This window comes from Callionymus lyra, chromosome 19 (assembly GCF_982586985.1).
Source record: "Callionymus lyra chromosome 19, fCalLyr1.hap1.1, whole genome shotgun sequence".
Taxonomy (NCBI): Eukaryota; Metazoa; Chordata; class Actinopteri; order Syngnathiformes; family Callionymidae; genus Callionymus; species Callionymus lyra.
Genome location: NC_141836.1, coordinates 9,238,496 through 9,258,726, shown reverse-complemented (window position 1 = coordinate 9,258,726; position 20,231 = coordinate 9,238,496). Strand labels below are relative to the sequence as shown.

Genomic DNA, 20,231 nt, shown 5'->3' with positions numbered 1-20,231 from the left:
TATGAGGTGAACACACAGAGACAACCGTATGGGACAGTGAAGTGCTCGTGCTGTGGTGGTGGTGGTGATGGTAGTGGTGGTGGGGGGGGATGGGATGGGAAGGCAGGAGGGGGTGTTGGGTCAGGGCCGGCGCTGGGACAGCATTGCCGAGAGGCAGCATCCAGGAGACGACAGAATGGGCACAGTCACCATGGAAACACAAACGGCCCAGGCAAATCATGGCAACTGGTAACTTAGTAACAGGAAACAAGGGATCGCGGAGGCCAACGAGACTGCTCATGGCAAGGAGAGGGGGGGGAGGGCCAGTCGGGGGAGGAGAGGGGGCACAGTTCAGACCCTCCAGAGTGAGGTGATGAGCCACCACCACCACCACCCCCACCCCTCACCCTCCTCCCTCCTGCATTTGTGTTAGCAGCTGCAGAGGGAGGGTTCAGTGAGAATGTGAAGGAGCCCGGGGAGAGGAAACCAGCTGCAACTGCTGTACCTCTACTGTCTTTATCATCATCATCATCATTATTATCATCACCTCTCCCTCCGCAAACATGACCCCTCATGCCATTATGACCCACATCATCAGTGGCCATTTTATTTACCTTCATCATCAAGGGAAAAAAAAACATCGTTCACAGTTGACATCTTTCTGACACTTGTTATCAACACGACTCATTGACTCGAACTACAAAGAAGGTACAGCAGAAGATGAAATAATAAAATCTAAATATGTGCCTCGAGACGCAAGAGCAAATATCTTGCCTTGACTCGTAAAACGTAGAACGAAAAAGCCAAAGTTTATGTAGAAACAAAGGTGGAATGGCCTCAAGGGTTAGTAATTAAGGGTGTTGAGCACCACCTAGTGGGCGTCGGAGAACTGCAACTCGTCTGCCCCCTGAGGTAGTGGTTCAGTAATAGTAATAGATTAGAATACGAGAACACACCTGAAGTAAAAACAATTTTTTATAGATTTAAATGCTTGAATCAAGACACCGACATGTGCACACACGTTTTAAGACGACAATTCAACTGCACAGCAAGTCCTGCTCCAACTGAACTCCACCCAGACTCTTGAGAAAGTCGACCTGCTTCAGCTTCCAGTCATCATTTTATTTATCGCTTCCTCCTCTGCACTTCCGTCACATGATGGAGAGTGGAAGTGTGTGTGTGTGTGTGTGTGTGTGTGTGTGTGTGTGTGTGTGTGTGTGTGTGTGTGTGTGTGTGTGTGTGTGTGTGTGTGTGTGTGTGTGTGTGTGTGTGTGTGTGTGAATGCATGTGCGCCACAGGAACGCAGTTACCAGTATATACCAACTTCTCCTTTAAACTGTCAACATCTGCTGACGCCAACAAGTCACGAATGACAAGAGCGCCCCCTGCTGCCCGCACCATTGTCACTGGATCCGATGCATGTCCTCTGCCCCAAACACACAATACCCCCCCCCCTCAAACAAAAGACCTGACCTTTGATCCTCATGTTTACCATCTTCTCTCAACTCCTCTCTCCGCTTTCATCCCATCTTTCCTTCACTCTTTCTTTCAGCATCATCTTGAAAGACATCATTTTCCATTTTTTAACAGCACGAGCAACTCCGTGCCGCAGTCCAAAAACATACAGAGGTTGATTGAGAACTTTAGGGAATTGTCCGTAGGTATGACAGCGTGTGTGAATGGTTGTCTGTCTTTGTGTGCCCTGCGACAGACTAGCGTCCTGTCCAGGGTGTCCCCTGCCTCTCGCCCTATGATACTGGGATGGACTCCAGTCTCCCCGCGACCCCGACAATGCGGTAGACAATGAATGAATGAATGAATGAACTTCAACGTCATTTTGAGTCAAACTTCTTGCAGGAAAATAATCGGATTCCGACTGGTTTAGGACCAACCACTTTTTTAAATTCTTGCTCCAGGTATCAACCTTCAAGGGCACTGACATACCTATATCGTAGAGATTAAAAAAAAAAAAAAAAGTTTGAGGGTTTGGGGCTCAGCCGCCTGTTTTGTTCTTTTATTTTCTAGAGGACAGGAGATGTTGACCTCTGAGACCCCGGTGACCCGTCCGTGGCTCCCCCTCTCACCCTGCCCTTCTCTTCAATGAGGTCTATTGCGAAAGGGGTGGAATATATTCACGGAAAAGCACTAAAATGAAGCATGCCTTTGCCAAGGAGCCAATCTCAAATTTCCTTTGCAAACAATGACATCAATACCAATGTAGTGTTAGCTCACCGAAATAATGGTCACTGAGCAAGTCTTGGGTTGTTGGAATTTCCAGTTGAAAATCCCAACCACCCATATACCACTGGGGACGCTAGACCTGCCACATTCCTGAGACCGTATGCTGTGTTGCAACTCGCAACCGAGTGGTTGTCATTGCATCTTAGAAAGTAGGTCAATCCGCAGAGGGGTCTAAAGTTAGTTGAGAGTCAAAATTGGAGGTATGAAGAAAGCAAATAGATGACGCTTTGGTTGTGTCTGTAGGAGCAGCAGCAGATAGAGGCCATACAAGAAAATAATTAGAAACCACGATTGTGAAAAAGATTTAAAAGCAGTTTCTCATCCTACATTTTTCTGAAAATGTTTGGAACTTTTTCTGTTTTGCTTTCTCCACAGACATACACTGACGAATCCATTCCTCACTAGGAAGGTAACAAAGTATCGTCTCGCATGATATCACGATGTGACGTTAAGTGTTTTGGTAAAAGATGAACATGAAGATGAACACACGTCAAATAACTATTAGGTCACGTCTGACGCAACACACACAAGCAGGACTCACACGATAAACATCAACTTGTCAGTCTGGATTCATGTCGAAACACATTGGTTAAAACATTGGAAGGACTTTAATAACACATTTTTCGGCATAAACCCATTTCCCTCAGTGTAAACAGAGTTCAATTCACTTTACAGCACACAAAACTCGGAAAGGTGAACTCAAACCTCAGCATAAATGTTATGTTTGTATCTCTGGTTAGTAAAATAAATCAGTTTCAAACTGTTCGTACGCCAATTATTCTTCGCGTGTTCCCATAATGCATTATTTTAGGTTGACTCACCTGACGCAGAATCGTTGCTCTTCTTCTTTAGGCTTGAAACTTGTTTTCCTTGCGAAAAATCTTCTGCATCAATCCTGGAGAAGACACGTCCTGTTAAAAGAAAACACCGTCAGCTACTTTCTTTTTTCAACGTGAAGCTTTACAACTGTGTAATTGAATTAAACAACTTAGTAAGAGCGTGTTCTGTACCCGGGTTGCTGATTCTGCGAAAACAATTTACCCAACATGTAGAAGGTTTTCTTGAGGCTAGGAGATGATTCAGACGAGTACAGATGCTAGAACTTTTTTTTAAATCAAAGTGAAGATGATTCAAAACATGAGAGACGCAGTGTAGAGCTTTAGCAAGAAATGTATTCTTCGGCAAGTCAAACCTAGCTTGTTTAGTAAACTGGTAACTCTGCCAAGTGGATTAACTTCTACTAAAATAAACAGGATTTGAGGAAGAAGATGTTAATACTTCGTGAATAACTGAGTAGTTACAATGTTATAGTTTAACTTCCGAGTTTTGCCACTTGAACCCTTTCTTTAAGTCACCTCTACATTGACTTTAGCTCGTAAATATTCGCGATGTACGACCGATTTCACTAATAAAACACGTTTTCCAGTTCGTAACCACGAAAGTATCATTTTTCGGTCGACTGTTGTCGATGCATTAATGGCAGCAGCCATGGCTAGTTCCAGTTTTACGCTCTTAAAATGCGTAATTCGGACTGACTTGTTGTGTTCGGCCGAACCAGCAATTTCTTGGACGTACACATTTATCATTTAATGTCAATATTGCGTTTTCGCGTTTTTATAACGTTTGTCGCGTCTTGAGTTGATGGTCCACCTGTTAGCTGCGATGCTAACCGTAGCGACACGCCTTGTTCGACATCGCGTTTAATAAAGTTTTATTCAAACGTTTACTTGTTACTGTGTATCGATGCGTTACCTGTATTTTCCGCGAAAACATGTAACGTTATATTGTTATATATAGATAATAAATCAGGTGTGTGTTGCAAATTCTTTCTTTTTATTAAATATGATTATACATTTGGATTAAATGTTTCGCAATGGATGTTTACGGGGCGATCGAGGAGGGGGCTCGTGGTAGATTTTCGGGGGGCCACCGTGTAGTCTTTGTTCGCCCCGGCAGTTCAGCGGTGGGACGTCCTCTTTTTGTCGGGTCCTCCAATCGCTCACCCACGGCCGGCGAGGACGTCACTACTATCGGGTCGGAAGCTCGTGAGATTCGGGTGAAGTCGGGATTTGTCTTCACTTTTCGGGTACCGGCCGAGGTAAGGCGTGGTTTTAACAATGAAAAATACCTTTAAAAACATGTTATTTCTCCCTTTTAAGTCGTGGGACAGCGGATCGATGTTAGTTGTTTGACTTGTAGAAACAAAAGACGCTAAAAAAGGGGGAACCGGGTGTTAATAAAACGATAATAACGCACGTTTTAACATGCACTTATCTTTTCATTTTATTTTATTTCTCAAACATGTCTCGTCAGTGTTTTAATCACACGCAAAGAACACATAAAATGACTCAGTTTTTGACTTGTACACTCGCAGATTTGTTGTGCAGCAGCAGCAGCTCAGAGTCGCTCCTGAACACGCACCGGCACTTCCGGTCCATGTGTGCTCGCGTTAGCCAATCAGAAGTCGCTCTGGATGTTTTCTGCTCGGGACATTCGCGGCAAAAAAAAGTATAGTCAACGCGAGAGTTCCTGGACTTATTCTATACGAGGGAAGGAGGAGGAGTCGATGTGGCCGGAGGTGCCAGAAGTTGAGAGGGGGGGGGGGCGTTATAAACTTAAGTTAAGGTCCCAATTTAACTCTATAGAAAGTTTAAATTAATGACACTGTTATGATCATCACATTAATGACTATTACAATGTAATTATCACATCATGATCCATATGAAACTGTCCAACAGATACTTGTAACTCTCTGGAGAATGTTCTATTAAAGTAAGTTTTCTGTGTTCAGATTACAAGATGGCCAGTCGACTGGTGACCCCTGACTCCACGCCTCTAAAGTCGAGTCGCTTCCACCTGGTGTCCTGGGTCAACGAGCTCCTGCTGACCAAACACTTGGACGTGAGGCAGTTTGGATCAGGTAACTAACTGGATGTGTTTTAGCGAGATTATTCAAAAAGTTTTTAACGGTAGGAAAAAAAAAAAGTGAAGGTTCTGAAGGTTTTAAGTGGTAACTTGGGTGTTATTGCTGCTGGTCACACGCCTGTTTTTAGTTATTTTAAACTTTATTTAACCAGATAAAAAGACCCATTAGATCAAGAAGTCTTTCACGAGGGTGACCTGGCCAAGAAAGGCGGCAGCACACGTCATAGTTGAACAAAAAAGGACGACAACGACTACAAAACAAACACTGAAATAGAAAGAACAAGAGAGCAACCAGACAAAAAAAAGTTCAGAAGCTGTGAACAAAGTAACAATTTAAAAACATAGGGAATTTTGTTTGCCGTCTTTTAAGATGAAGCAGATGCTCCTTTAAAAGATTCCTTTTTTTGACATACGTGTGAGCGAGCATGAGCTTCAGATGTTCTAATTTCTTATTCACAGGTGCCGTACAGTGTCAGATTCTGGACTGTGTGATCCCGGGCTCAGTCGACCTGACCCAGGTGAGGTTTGCTGCTCAGAGCGAAGAAGACTGCGTCCACAACTTCACTATCCTGCAGGAGTCTCTCAGCAACTTCAACATCCCAAAAGTAAGTCACTTTTTCCCCCCGCACAATAAGCAAAACGGTTTCTATTCAAACTTGACTTAAAATCGTCCTATTTTTTTTTAGACGTTTCCCATAACCAAGCTGATCAAGGGAGAGTTCCGCAGCAACCTCGACACCCTGCGCTGGTTCAGAGCCTTCTACTTGGCGAACAAGACCGAAGACGAGGACTATAACGCAGTGGCAGCACGAAAGGGACAAGACATCGCGCCACTGGAACTCAAAATCAGTAAATCATTATTTAAATCACTGAACCTCACATCATTGGTACTGATGAGGCGTTTTTTGTTTGACAGCGTGCCCTGAAACGGACCTGGATTCTGACGTGAACGGTCTCGGAAAGAGGCTCTACAACAAACAGTGGCAGGAGGAGTTCTCCTGGGCGGAGAAGAGTCCTCTGGGGAGGAAGTACACCTTCTGTCGAATTTGCCAAAAGAACATAAGAAGCTCCAATGGCGCTGTGGAGCTTAAACGCCACCATGACTGCCAAGGCCATGTCAAAAAAACGCAGATGAATCCTCGACATCTAGAGATTCCCGTTGCTCAGGACCAGGTGATGAATGGCAAGGCGGCGCCTAAGCAGGATCTGGAGCAAGCGAACCAGGACCAGCCAATGTGTAGCGACTTGGGCGTCAAGTTCATGAGGAAACACTCTTCGTGCGTCGTCACCGACCACACGGCATCCATGGGCGACCACACGCCGTATTGTCTGTACCTGTACGACGGGGAGAAACTGGGCTTGGACCTGGAGGTCTCGGTGCTGCTGGTTGGGTTTTTCGACCTGACAAAGTCTCGGCGGTGCATCCGCTTCCTGGATGCCATCGCTTCGCCGACGAACGGTGCTGCAGTGGTGGAAACCCTAGACAAGTTCCACCTGTCCCTCGATAACTTGGCGGCTCTTTTTCTCTCCGGGAGCCTGAACGCATCATCGATCCGATCTCATCTCCAAGGGATCAACCCGAACATCAAGGTGTCCGGACGTCTCAGTGGACTCGCTAGTGTCACGTGCGACGCTGGACTTAAGACCGTTTCAGTGCCTGTAAGTCAGCTGATCGAAGACCTCCGTGCCTTCCACCGTTCTACCTCAGACCAGGTCCAGCCTCTCGAGTCCGTCTTCGGCTCCAAGATCAGCGATGAAGCCTCCGTCAGTGGACTTAACATTCACCTGCTCATAACTGGGATTCTAGAGGTGTGGGCCGACCTCCTGCTGTACTTCAACGCGTGTAAAGACCCGAAGGTTCAGCACATCAAGTCGCAGCTCCAGAACCCCGAGATAGAAGCCACGTTCATCTTTCTGGACGAGGCCCTGAAACCTTTGCACAAAGTCCAAGAGAGCAGCAGCGAGGAGCTGCCTCGTGTCTACAGAAGCATCAGTGACCTACTGAGCACCTTAACGTCTCGCTTCCCCCACTCCAAGCCCGGGCTCTGCGGCTCGGCAGTGGAAGCCTTCCTGAAGAAGTCCAAAGCTTCCGATCTGCTGCCTCTGCTGCGGGAGAGGGCGCTAGCCTTCTACAGAGCCACCACATCACGGATCCTAGAGGAGCTTCCCCTCAGCGCTGGACTGCTGAAGAGCGGCGCAGACCTCCTGGACCCCAGGACTTGGCTGAAAGTGACCGGTGAACAAGTGAAGGACCTCGGAACGAATCTCGGGATCGGCACTTCTCCAGAGGATGTCCTGAAACTCACCGGAGAGTTTGAAGACCTCAAAAAAGACCAGGAGTCGACAGAGGAGCCAGCCTCGCTGGAGAGACACTGGACGTCCGTCTTGATGAAGATCAAGTCCACATCGCTTTTCAGGAGGCTGCTTCTGACGCTTCTGTGTTTCCCGTGTCCACCCCTGGACACGTCTCTGGTTTTCACTCAAGTAAGTCTAACCATCCTGTATTAAGAAAGAGAAGAAACCTCAAGAAGGAATCATGAGGTTTACACCTACATTTCTGCCTTTCCTTGCAAAAAAATGTTGGTGGTGTGTTCAGGGACATTATTGTATATCAGTGAAAACAATAAGACTTTAGCAAAAGACTTACATAGTAACTAACAAAATGAAAAATTGAGGCATCAAAGTTTGGAGTAAATATTCTGAAATAGTTGGTAGTAGGTGAATATGATCTTTATATTGATGTAAAAAGATAAAGTTAATTCATTTTCACTACAAGAAGGTCCATTTGGGGAAAAAAAATCGAGTTCTAAAATAAAATGTAAATAAATAAATGTTCAAGAGGTTCTAAATTGTTGTTGCTACTTTTGCTACCATCATTCCATTAAGACGAGTCTCGTTTCGTTTCAGGCTCTCCGGCAAACTGATTCCCCGAAAACCTCCTCGACCAACGGCAAGGCGACGGAGGAACTCTACGTCAGAACCAACGACGGTAGGCGACTTAAGATCCGGACCACACCGCGGAGCATCTCTCACTCTTGTTTGTTCTCAGGACTTCTTACTCCTCGGGAGGTCGCCATGTGCTGCAGAGTACAACTCAACAAACTGGACGGTAATTTTTGATCACAGGAACCTGGTCCTTGAAATTTAGTTTACTTTAAATCTCTTGTTTGTTTGGCAGAATCTCTGGACGTCATCGAAGGGATCAAAGTCTCCTGGAAAATGGTGAGAGATTTTCTTTGAAACTGATGCCGTTTCCTGTAATCTTAAGGAGGTTCTCGTTCTCTTGGGCAGGGTCGACGCACACCCGCTCGAAGGAAAAAACATCCCGGTCGCCCGAAGAAAGAGCCCTACCCGGTGAGAGGTCGATCAAGGTCGAGTGGTAAGAGATGTGATCAGTGTAGTCACAGTCGTTCCTGTCCAGGACGGTCTCGGCTTTAGGGTCGGGGAGCTGGTCTGGGGAAAACTAAAAGGGTTTTCCTGGTGGCCTGGTCTGGTGAATCCCTGGAAGACCAAGACTTCGCCCCCAGGGATCCGGAACGTGGAGTGGTTCGGAGATGGAATGTTCTCCGAGGTAGGGCGGGAACATTGAGCGACCTCTGTAGGCGAGTGTGGGTCACTGACCGGGGTCTTTCTTGTGCCAGATCTACACGGAGAAGCTCCTCCCCTTCAGGAACTTCACCATGTGCTTCTGCAAGAACTCGTACGCCAGCCTGCCCATGTACAAAGACGCCATCTACCAGGTCTTGGAGGTAAGTCCGAGGTCTCGTTTCTACTCACAGAGTTGAGGGGGTAACCATGGCGATGTGTTCAGTTGGCAGGCGAGCGCTCCGGGAAGTCTTTCCCCGAAGCGAAATCAGACCGAGAGGAAGAGCTGAAGCTGATGATGGACTGGGCCGTCCAGGGTTTCCTGCCGAAGGGGCCTTCAGCGTTCTTGTCTATAGGTATCACAACCTTTCTATGATACTCGAGTTTCAAAGCCAGACCAGCCGAGAACCACTTCTATGAGAGTCCATGTGTCGTACCTGCTGCTCACCTTCTAGTTGTTTCTCTACAGGAGGTTATTCGTCCAACACTGAATCGCCGGAATCGTCTCTGTCCGACTCTCAGCCTCCAGCGAAGAGGAAGTACACCTTTAAAACCAAAGCCATGTCCGCCGGCAACCGATACTGCAGAGGTGAGCGACTGAACCGTCAAAGAAGGGGTTTGTATTGACAAGAATCTGGAGATAATGGTACGAGATATAGTGATACTGTAGAATCAGTGGTGTAGTCGAGTACCTGGCCCTGGTGTAGGCGACTTGGGGACCCGGATTTAGGCGACTATGGGACCCGGGTGTAGGCGACTAGCGGCTCCGGCTGTAGGCGACTAGGGGACCCGGGTGTAGGCGACTAGCGGCCCCTGGTGTAGGCGACTAGCAGCCCCGGGTGTAGGCGACTAGCGGCCCCTGGTGTGGGCGACTAGGGGACCCGGGTGAAGGCGACTAGGGGACCCTGGTGTAGGCGACTAGCGGCCCCTGGTTTAGGCGACTAGCGGACCCGGGTGTTCGCAATATCAGTCAATATTTACACATTAATTGTTACGATACTGTGAAGATATTCAACATATATTTAAAGATCGTTTTATTTACGGTGTATCATCAATTTTCTTAAACCTTAAACAAGTGTTCGTTCAGTTACGTTCATTGTCATTTTTCACTGCAGAGCTGATCCGAGAGAAGCTGAAGGACGGCTTCAACATCGAGAGTAAGTAGCTCCTGATTCCACCTCCAACCTCGGAGCTCAAGCTAATCGTCTTGCGTGTGTCGGTTTCTAGACTTGTGTTTGGCGTGCGGCTCCACCGACGTCGTGAAACCGCATCCCATGTTCGAGGGCGGACTCTGTGCCAGGTGCAAGGTAAGGCCGCAGACCTTTTTTCCTGTCTTCCCCCCCCGGCGTCCACTGACTCTCCTCTCGGCTGCAGGACAACTTCACGGAGACGTTCTTCCGCTACGACGAGGACGGCTACCAGTCGTACTGCGCCATCTGCTGCGGCGGCCTGGAGGTGCTTCTGTGCGACAACGCCAGCTGCTGCAGGTAAAACCACATCCGTGGATCCCTCCTAGGTGAACCGTCGTCGCTAACATGGACTCTGCTCCAAGGTGTTTCTGCAAGGACTGTCTGGAGATCCTGCTGGAGCCCGGGACCTTCGACAAGATCACGAACATGGACCCGTGGAGCTGCTTCATCTGCAAGCCCGAGGACTGCAAACAGGACCTGCGGCTGAGGTCCGACTGGAGCGTCAAAGTGCAGGACTTCTTCGCCAACGACAGCGCCTTCGAGTTTGTGAGTCCACGCTAGTAGTAGCGCCAGGAGGTCAAAGATCACGCACTATAAATGTGTCCCCTTCAGGAGCCGCACCGACTGTACCCCAGCATCCCCGCCGACCAGAGGCGACCGCTCAAAGTCCTCTCTCTGTTCGATGGCATCGCCACAGGTGAGTTGGACGATGACGATGTCATCATTTTTTTGCCGCTGACCCGGCTCTCCTCGCCCCCCGACAGGGTACCTGGTCCTCAGAGATCTGGGCTTCAACATCGAGCGCTACATCGCGTCGGAGATCTGCGACGACTCCATCGCCGTGGGGATGATCAAACACGAGGGCAAGATCGAGTACGTCAACGACGTGCGCACCATCACGAGGAAACATGTGAGTTGCTGGTGTGAGTCTGTGTGTGTGTTTTTGTGTAGTACTGACCCGGTTTGCTGCAGCTCGCTGAATGGGGGCCGTTCGACCTGCTCATCGGAGGAAGTCCTTGCAACGACCTGTCCATGGTCAACCCTCTGAGGAAAGGCCTCTTTGGTCAGTTTTGATTTCAAAGATTATCAGTGGGTGACGTGTCTCACCTTCACACACCTGTCGCCCCGCAGAAGGAACCGGGCGCCTCTTCTTCGAGTTCTACCGGATCCTGACTTTGCTGAAGCCGAAGGAGGACGAAGAACGACCTTTCTTCTGGCTCTTTGAGAACGTGGTCTTCATGTCCGCCCACGACAAGTCGGACATCTGCCGCTTCTTAGAAGTAAGAAAGAAGATCCTTATGGATCTTTGTTAGTTAATAAGAAAGTGGCTAAAGTTGCTGAGATGAGTTCAGTGGGAGGGAGTGAGACAATGAGAGTGTAGAGCTTAGTATGAAAGTATATTTAAAATTTCAAGTTAGAAAACCTTGAGTTTCTTTTATTAATTAATTCTTTTTTTTTTTTTAAATAATTCAATATTTAAACTAATTAAATAATGTCCATAAGATTTAATTTGTTTCTATTGAATAAATTAATTAAATATTTTAAGGTGGAATAACCTAGTTTTACTTGATGAAAAACAACAAAACATTTACTTTTTTTTTATTTTTACACATAGAATTTCCCAAAATACATTTTTAAATACTATATTTGCATACATAAACTTTTTAATAAAAACATAAAATGCCATTTTTGAAAGGAATAAACCTTTTAATTCAATAATTTAATGCAAAAAATATTTAAATAAATTATTCCATAAGAACCTAGTCAACCTTTGACTTGTTGAATTCAATTCATGAAATAAAACTTTTCAATGCTTCAAATCCAACATTTCAGTTAAAAGAACAACATTTTCAACATTTTAAATTTTAAATTTAACAATTCTATATTCTGATGACACTTAAATGCTTATAAATGTATCTTTTTGTGATTACATTTTTTTTTCTGAAAACAAAAACACACTAAGAACGTTCTGCTATGATGAGTTCAGTGGCAGGGAGTGAGATAAGGGATTAATAATTGAAATGGTAAAAGGGTTAAATTAAAAAATGTGTGTTTCAGTGCAACCCCATTTTGATCGACGCGATCAAAGTCAGTCCTGCGAACAGAGCCCGCTATTTCTGGGGGAACCTGCCCGGGATGAAGAGGTGCCTCGACATCAAGGTTCATCAGACCCATGCTGTCGATCTTCACTAACACTTGCTCTTCCTGCAGACCGCTGGCCTCCTCGCTGGATGACAAGGTCACTCTTCAGGACTGTCTGGAGATCGGGCGCGTGGCCAAGGTGGTGCAGCTGTGGTCATGTGACCTCTGATGATGACGTCGACTAAAACGTTTTTCTCGCCCCGACAGTTCGACAAAGTGCGGACCATCACCACCAAGTCCAACTCCATCCGACAGGGGAAGAGCGGACCGCTGCCAGTGAGCATGAACGGACGCGAGGATTACCTGTGGTGCACCGAGATGGAGCAGTGAGTCACATGACCCCCTTCACAGGAAGTGACCACCCATCGATCGATCCGTAACAAAATGTTCTCCCTCAGAGTCTTCGGGTTCCCCAAACACTACACGGACGTGAACAACATGGGCCGTGCGCAGAGGCAGAAGGTCCTGGGTCGGTCCTGGAGCGTCCCCGTCATCCGGCACCTGTTCGCCCCCCTCAAGGACTACTTTCAGTGTCAGTCCTAGTCATGTGACACGATAAGAAAGGAGACATTTTCCAGGAAACATTTTTTTTTTTAAGATCTGTATTCTACCTCACGATGCAGTTTTTACTTCCTATTTATACATTGTTGTTGTGGAGCAGTGGCTCGTGTAGGTGATCTACGTGGTGCTGCTGGGTTTTACTTGTACTGATTCCAGTCCGAATGTGAACTTCTTAAATCTGACTTTTTATACTTTTAACTGCCCTCTCACTCATCATGGTGCTAAAGACAACGAGAGAGGTTACCGGAAACAATGTCATTGTGAAAACTATGAAACTTCCAGCTGTCATAATGGTGCTAAACTAAACTACTCCGCGTCAGTGTGTGATCGTGATTAAAACTGATGCTAGATCGATTTAATGACAGACACACGTGTTGACTTTTTTTACAGGTTTATTTTAAATATATTATGTTACAACAAAACATACGTTATATTACTATATATTTTTTATATATATTTGGTAAACAATTGTCGTCCATTTAAATTAACATCTGGCCCGTTCTCAAACTGTTGGCGCCCTCTAGTGGAGTCATGTAAAGGGATAGTACCGATGGTGAGTAGCGCAATTTACGGTGGCTCGGAAGAAAACAATGTTACAAACTCTTTTAACAATTTTTCTTTTTAACAATTTTAGTTAATAGTTTATAAGAAATTGTAGTTTTGTAATTTTGTTTTGCACTTCTGGGCCACCGTAGCAAACAGCTTCAATTCATTCCACTATTCACATCCCAAACCCAGACATTCAACATACATTTAAAAACCGTCATATTGGAATCAGCACCTGAACTCGCCTGGTAACAAACCCACATGATCGGCATTTTTTTTTTTTCAAGTACCGGTCCGGCACCGGTACCTGACAAACCTAAACCATACCCATCCCTTTTTACTCACAACAAAAAAACAACAACTCTTGAGCACCATGGACACGGACTCAGCGTTGGCCCGAGGCGGCGCCCACGACTGCCGTGCCTCTGTAGCGTTTGTCCTTGAAGCAAAGGGAAAGCGGGGCGGAGCCTCCGGACCCCGTAGAGCTGGAGTCCTCGTGTTCCCCCTGGAACGTAAAAACAATCCTAAATCAAGTCACTTTTTTAAATTCTTTAAATATAAGATTCTTACGCCGCAGATTCTTTGGCTCTTCGGCTCCGGCCGGGTCCGGGGAGCTTGTGCCGCATCTTCTCTCGGTCTCATGAATCCCTTCTTCCGATTGATGCTGCCACTTCGGTGAAGACTCGCGGCACACGGTGGTCTCGTTTGGACCGGGTCTGAGGGTTTGGGGTCACTTCTGGTCTTCTGGGTCACCTCGGTTTTTTCGTTTCGCCCGCTGACCCGCCTGAGGAACTCCGTGACCAAACCGTAGCGCTGAGCGGGGCAGCTTTTCGGAGGGTGACCCGGGGGTTTGGGGCCGACCTGGTGGGTCGGGGAGGTCCCTGGAGGGGTGCTGCAGCAGGTCCGGTTGTGTAACGAGCTCTGACTGGAGCTTCTGGACGTCCGGCTTCTGGGTCTATCGGATGACGTCTGAGGACGGGGAGATCCCAAAACCCGACAGGAACCGGGCCTCAGGGGAGACCCGTCAGTCTGGAGACCCACACTCACCATGACGGGCTGACTTGGTTGACCAGAACCAGGAGTTTCCTGAAGACAAACAAAGAAGATTAAAAAAAAAAAGGTGCAACAGCCGGACCATCGAACAACCTTCTGTCCAACAACCTTCTTCCTGTTGCCGATCACTTCATCCAGGGGAGGGGGGGCAGGCTGGTACCGTCCGGAGGATCCAGCATAGAGGTTCCACTGGGTCGCCCTGACGCGGCGGGCCGACGGCGGGCTGAAGTAGATCCGTACTTCAGACTTTTCCGGGGCGGTGTGGCTCCTCGCTCTGACCCTCGGGTCCTGCTGTAGGTCCGGGAAGCCCAGCGGCCTCACGGGATGATCCCAGGTCTTCACTGGGTCGTCACGGTCCACGCGAGCAGCTTCCCGACACACGTACAGCCAGTTCTTCTTCGGGGAGCCACGGTATCGGGACATTCTCAAGCTCGTGGTCCCACCAGAACCCGACACCTACAGACCATGTAGATCAGAGATCAGAAGTCCTCTTTTTTCATCTTTGTGTTACAATTAAACCTCCAGCCTCTAGATGGCAGCAGTCATTACATTCTCCGCAGCTAAAGGAACAATATAATCCTTCGAGAGGCCTACGGTTACTGAGGACGAGAGGATACAGTGACTCCAGCAGCTTTTAAAGCTGATGTTTTGACATATTTTAGTTTCAAATAAACAAATAAAAGCAGTTAAGACTTTGTCAAGAGTCATGGGGTCTGTAAATACTACAACACCAGTGTCAAGTACTCGACAATACTACAAATGTATTGTCTATGTATCGTAAGATTCTTGCCAATATACACCCTACTTGGTCGTACTCACCTCTCCATTCTTCTTCTTGTCTCGCATCTCCAGGGTGTCCAGCAGCTCCTGTAGGAGTAAACTGGTTCTTTCTCGACCCTGAAACGAAACCATAGACCATCACCCGTGATGTCACAAACCATCTGGAGACTTGTGAAGCTCACAGGTACCTTCACGTCTCTCTGGGAGCTCCACTGGTGGAGGATCCAGAGGACCTGCAGCGACACTTGCATCTTGGGGTGCAGCTGAAGATTGAGGCGACGGGTCAGTTCTTTCAGCTCAACTTGACTCTTCACATCCTCCGGACTGGACTCCTTCTCCCCCGCGGCATCATGGTCTCGGCCCATCAGGACCTCCACCCTCTGGACCAGCTCCAGCAGCAGCACCAGCAGAAGCTCGGGTGCCTCGTGCACGCCCCCTGCAGGCGGAGTGGTGGTGTTCACGGGGTCACGGAGCAGCTGAAGGGCTGCGATCAGAAGACCGGCATGATCCCTGAGGGCGACGAGGTGCTTGAGATCCTCCGGGCTTATCTGGGGGCCCGTCGTCGCGTCGCCACGGTTACAGTCGGACGGCTCCTGCTCCCCGCCCACCGGACCTTCTCTGGTGGGCTGAGGGGTCACCGACAAGGACCTCTCCTGCTCCTCCTGTTGCTCGCTCCCCCCCCTCTCCCGGAGCTCGCCCACCTCCGACCCGAGGCCTCGGTTCTCCACCTCCAGCTCCACGATCCGTCGGCTCAGCAACATGGCCTCCTCCTCCACCAGCCTCAGGTGGGCCTTGAGCTCCGCCTCCCGGGACCGCCGCGACGACGTCTTCTTCCCCTGCGGCGACGAGGGGGCGTCGACGTCCCCGTAGGCGGCGTGGTAGCGCTCCAGCTGGTCGCGCATGGTCTCGCCCTCCGACACCGTCCTCGCCAGCTTCTTGCACATCAGAGAGAGTTCCTCTTTGGCGAAGTGCAGCTGACAGTGGAGGTCGGAGCTGTCGTCCTGGGGGAGGAGGTGATGAACGGATGATGAACAGATGATGATGAACAGATGATGATGATGATGATGATGATCAGATGATGATGATGATGATGAACAGATGATGATGATGATGATGACGCCAGGATGAAGAACACAAACCTCCAGATGCTGGGAAAGTCTCCTCTCGTTCTTACCGACCGACGACCTGAAGCTTCTCTTCTTCAGTGTCTGGAAAAATAATAATAATAATTTTTCAGGTTATTTTCAAATCAAGATTTCGGTTTTTCTCTTCAACGTATTGTTTTCATTTAATTTTTATTTAAAACCTTTGCAAAGAAAACATTTTTTCAATTTAATTTTACGGAGGTAGATCTGATTCTTAAGATTTAAAAAGTTGCTTTTACTTGTAAAATTGAAATAATTCAAAAAGTATACAACTTTTCTCTGATTGAAGCAACTTTTTCGTAATTGAAAATGTATTTTTTATTTGAGGAAAATCTTTAGTTGTATAATAAATAAACACGTCTACCTACAGGATTTCTCAGGATTATTTTTACAATCAAGTTTGGGGGTTTTTCTCTTCAACATATTGGTTTCCTTACATTTTTATTTAAAACATTTGCAAAGAAAACATTTTTTCAATGACATTTTATGGAGGTACTTTTGTTTTTTATGATTTAAAAAGTTGCTTGTACTTGAAAAAAATAGTAAAAATAATTCAAAAAGTATAAAAACTTTTTGGTTGAAAATGTATTTTTGTTTTGATAATAAAGAAACACGTCTACCAACAGGATTTGAAATTGGTTCTGGATTCAAATTTTCTTCTGGATTAAAGACTTTCTTTCAACTCAGATTAATCTTAATAGTCAGGACCTGAACACATTTGGACCCAGAACCATTGGCGTCTCCGCGGAGACGACCAGTGTAGATTTTTTTTTTAAAAGATCAGGTTCTGGACCAGGTTCGACCGCCCCGGATCTAGGTTTGTTCTGGATTAGTCTAAATGGATTTGGACCAGAAAGCAGCTGGTCCAGACTGATCCTAGATTACCAAGGCCACGTGTGGCCGGAGCGTTGCCACGGCTACCACGGAAAAACAGCGACGACGGTGGTTTATGGGTCAGTGTGTCGCCGGATCGAATGCCAGAACTCTTGCTGATCCAAAGCATCCAGATTTAATACCGCCGCAGCGCCTCTCCTGCTCCACTCCCTTGACAGCTGGGACATTCCTCCTCCCCGGACCCTCGAGCGCCGCGGCCTTCACCCGGGTCACATGATCCCGAGGACGGGACAGCTGGATGTGTGACCGCGAGGATCTAGCGGTCGCCCCGGAATTCCTTGAGGTCCAGCAAACATTCTTCATTTTCATTTTTAAACCAGAGAATTTTTTCTAAAGTTCAAAGTTCCTGACAGACACTGAACGCAGCACGGCTGAGTCTCACGTCAATTTAAATCTTGTATTACTTTTCTTAAGTTGTTAAAACTGAGGGATCAGGTAGCTCCAGCTTGTCTGGGTCTGCCCCGGGGACTCCTCACAGCTGGAACTACAAACTTAAATAACTTTCTTGGTGATGCAACCGAGTTGTAATATATAATAGTTTTGTTTCATCGTTATTCAATTAAAAAAAAAGTTGTTTATATCAAAAACCAACATAAAAAACGAAAGAAAAAAACACTTTGTATTCACTGCAATAAACAAAAAGAATACTTTAAACTTCAACCGTTTTTATTTCAACTTTTTTTTTTAATTAACCAACCAACTTTTTTAAACATTAGAATGCAGACCCCTGCCAAGCAGCTCTTTCTTACCCAGATGTCTCAGGGATTTCATTATTTAGACACAAATTCCCCAAAATATAACCCAAACATAACCAAAAAGATAAAAAAGAAAACATTTTTTTCAAAGGGTTTCAAACACTTTCAATATTGATTAAATAATAAAAAGAAACAAAAAAAGCTTTATAGAAGATTTTTAGCTTAATTTTAAGCAAAGATGGTACAAGAGAACTGGATGAACCAGTCGTAAAAGTTTCCCATTCAGCTACCGACGGGAGTGAAACCGAAATAGTTATAGTAGAGTTCATCTTTACCGTTAAAAAGTTGGTGTGTTGCCATGGTTACCCACCTCTCTGGCCCTCTCTGCCTCCCCCTGCAGGACCTGACACGTCACCTCCAGCTGCTGCGTCTTCTCACGAAGCTCCTCGTTGTCCTGCTCCACCTGGGTCGCCTTGGTCCGGAGCGCCTCCAGGTCTTGAAAGAGACGTAGCGAGACACTGCGGGCCACCTGACCAACACAAACACTGAGTCGTCGGGTTCTCCGGAATAGAAGTTCCGATCCTCACCTTGACGTCGTGCTCGAGGGTCCGGACCACCTCCCCGTCCACCTGGCCGCCCTCCGGACCGCGGATGCTGCGGCGCTCCGCCTGGCGGAGGCGGTACTGCAGGATGCGACAGGTCTTGTTGGAGTGCTCCAGCTGCAGACGCAGCTCCTGCAGCTGGAAGACCTCGTCCTCCTGGAAGACGTCCCTCATCTCCAACATCTCGCAGCGCAGCTCCTCCACCTCGTCCTGGAAAAAACAGAGAAATTGTGAGGAAGTGGTTTTTCAAAATTACCATCTGGATCCAAAAACCTTTAAATGCGAGTCCCTTCATGTGGGGCCCGCTGTCCCATTCACGTATTACCATCTGGATCCATAAACATTTTGAAGATGCGTCCCTTTCTGTGATAAAGGATGAGCTCTTCTTGTTCTGGTTTTCAGTGCTGTGCAGGTAAGTTTTGGGACCACCTGATGTCCTGTTAAGGTCATTACTAGCGACATTTCTAGTACATTTAGTTGTAATGTGTTGTATTTTTGTAGTAACTCAAACACTAATACATTTTCAAAAAATGTATTTCTAATAATACAATTACATTTAGTGGCGTTCTAAATTACCATCTGGATCCATAAACATTTTGAAGATGTGTCAGTTTTGTGATGTAGAATGAGCGGTTCTTGTTTTGGTATGCTTTGTGCAGGTAAGTTACGGGGCCACCTGCTGTCGGATTAAGCCAACTGCGAGAAAACATGTTTCATAAATCATAAAAATGAATTGAAATGGGGAAAATCTTGTTGTTTTTTTTTAAAGGGTTCTTGGCAGAAGTCTTCGGTCCCCGAGTGCTCATCTAGACTTGTAGAAACTTGTATCATATTTTAAATTGAATGCGTTGTTTCACAATAACTCAAAATTTTGTGTGGGTTTCCAAATTACCATCTGGATCCATAAACATTTAAAAGATTTGTACCTTTCTATTGAGCAGAATCAGGCACTTTTGTTCTGGAATGTTTGAAACATAAACATGGATAACATTTTTAATACTAAAAAATCCCATGAACAAAATGTAGGGGAACATTTAAGGTAAATAATTTGGTCCTTGGGGGAGTTATTCACCCTCAGAGTGCCTTTAGTCTTTCATACTTTTTTCACATTTTAGATTTAATGTGTCACTTTGTACTTGTATCATATTTATAAGTGACTTCTAAGCATTTAAAGAAGTGAAGTACTCGGGGGGAAACACGTCAAACTTCAAAAGGAATCCCTGGTTCTAGTCTGGGTTCTAAAGGGTTGAGTCAGAAGTCTTACCGAGACAGCTGAGGTTTAAATCTGCTCTAAGAGGTCACGTGATCCCCGTGTTTGTTTTCGACTGAACCATAAACTACAAAAACATTCTTTCAAAAACAGACACTATTTCAACAAAGTACATCAAAGAACAAATATATAACTTTACTCACTTTCAGGTACTCGTTCTCGGACCTCAGCTCCTCCAGCTCCCGGAGCATCTCCTCAGAGTTCCCCCTGGTCACGAGCTCCATGGACGGGCATCCACGCAGACCTCCGGGCGCCGCGGGGGGTCGGGTCCACCCGGGGTCGCTGCCCGGTGAGTCGGACATCTCCGAGCTGCTGTCCGAGGCGGACAACTTCCCGGAGACACACCCGGAGTCCTTGCTCAGGTCCTCGGAGGCGTTGCTGGAGTCCGACAGTTTCCTCGGAGCTCCTGGTTCTCGACCCGGACCAGAGACTCTCCAGTCCTGCTCTACCCGGGCCGGCGGAGGTGGACTGTGCAGCGGCTCTCTGCGCCTCCTCTGCAGGCTCCCGGACTTCTTTCTGTTCCGCTCCTCTCTGCTCATCCTCTCGGCTCAGAGAAAACGTCTCGGAACCGAGACCGCCATGAGCAACTTTCACCGGCTGAGAGCCCGCAATGAATGATGACC

The 20,231-nt window shown here is 46.9% G+C and overlaps 2 protein-coding genes across 2 annotated transcripts; one reads left to right on the top strand and one right to left on the bottom strand.

Annotated features, from left to right (window-relative positions):
• The first annotated feature begins 4,239 nt into the window (after window positions 1–4,239).
• dnmt3ba (DNA (cytosine-5-)-methyltransferase 3 beta, duplicate a) lies at window positions 4,240–12,864 on the top strand. The gene is made up of 25 exons (XM_087781533.1): window positions 4,240–4,318; window positions 5,012–5,140; window positions 5,605–5,750; window positions 5,832–5,994; window positions 6,062–7,629; window positions 8,053–8,134; window positions 8,195–8,254; window positions 8,324–8,367; window positions 8,437–8,499; window positions 8,567–8,716; window positions 8,787–8,894; window positions 8,957–9,086; window positions 9,200–9,319; window positions 9,846–9,887; window positions 9,958–10,037; window positions 10,105–10,217; window positions 10,283–10,466; window positions 10,533–10,617; window positions 10,685–10,830; window positions 10,893–10,983; window positions 11,052–11,200; window positions 11,979–12,064; window positions 12,132–12,201; window positions 12,270–12,388; window positions 12,461–12,864. The coding sequence occupies exons 2-25, from the start codon at window positions 5,020–5,022 to the stop codon at window positions 12,603–12,605; spliced, it is 4,065 nt and encodes a 1,354-aa protein (XP_087637659.1). The 5' UTR covers window positions 4,240–4,318; window positions 5,012–5,019; the 3' UTR covers window positions 12,606–12,864.
• A 661-nt stretch (window positions 12,865–13,525) lies between these two features.
• LOC148059394 (uncharacterized) lies at window positions 13,526–20,147 on the bottom strand. The gene is made up of 9 exons (XM_087780968.1): window positions 19,752–20,147; window positions 18,324–18,548; window positions 18,107–18,265; window positions 16,142–16,210; window positions 15,191–16,003; window positions 15,042–15,119; window positions 14,328–14,678; window positions 13,740–14,255; window positions 13,526–13,674 (listed from the first exon to the last, which is right to left on the bottom strand). Exons 1-9 carry the CDS (start codon window positions 20,145–20,147, stop codon window positions 13,555–13,557), a joined length of 2,727 nt encoding a protein of 908 aa, XP_087637094.1. The 3' UTR covers window positions 13,526–13,554.
• Window positions 20,148–20,231: the final 84 nt, after the last annotated feature.

Excerpts from the sequence above, each read along its gene's own strand:
- LOC148059394 (XM_087780968.1), bottom strand. The coding sequence starts at position 20,147 with ATGAGCAGAGAGGAGCGGAACAGAAAGAAGTCCGGGAGCCTGCAGAGG. Across the intron at positions 16,211-18,106 it reads AGGCAGAGAGGGCCAGAGAG|ACACTGAAGAAGAGAAGCTT; the intron begins GTGGGTAACCAT and ends TTATTTTTCCAG. Across the intron at positions 15,120-15,190 it reads GCTCCCAGAGAGACGTGAAG|GGTCGAGAAAGAACCAGTTT; the intron begins GTACCTGTGAGC and ends GTTTCGTTTCAG.
- dnmt3ba (XM_087781533.1), top strand. The coding sequence starts at position 5,020 with ATGGCCAGTCGACTGGTGACCCCTGACTCCACGCCTCTAAAGTCGAGT. Across the intron at positions 5,995-6,061 it reads GCCACTGGAACTCAAAATCA|CGTGCCCTGAAACGGACCTG; the intron begins GTAAATCATTAT and ends TTTGTTTGACAG. Across the intron at positions 10,831-10,892 it reads GCACCATCACGAGGAAACAT|CTCGCTGAATGGGGGCCGTT; the intron begins GTGAGTTGCTGG and ends GGTTTGCTGCAG.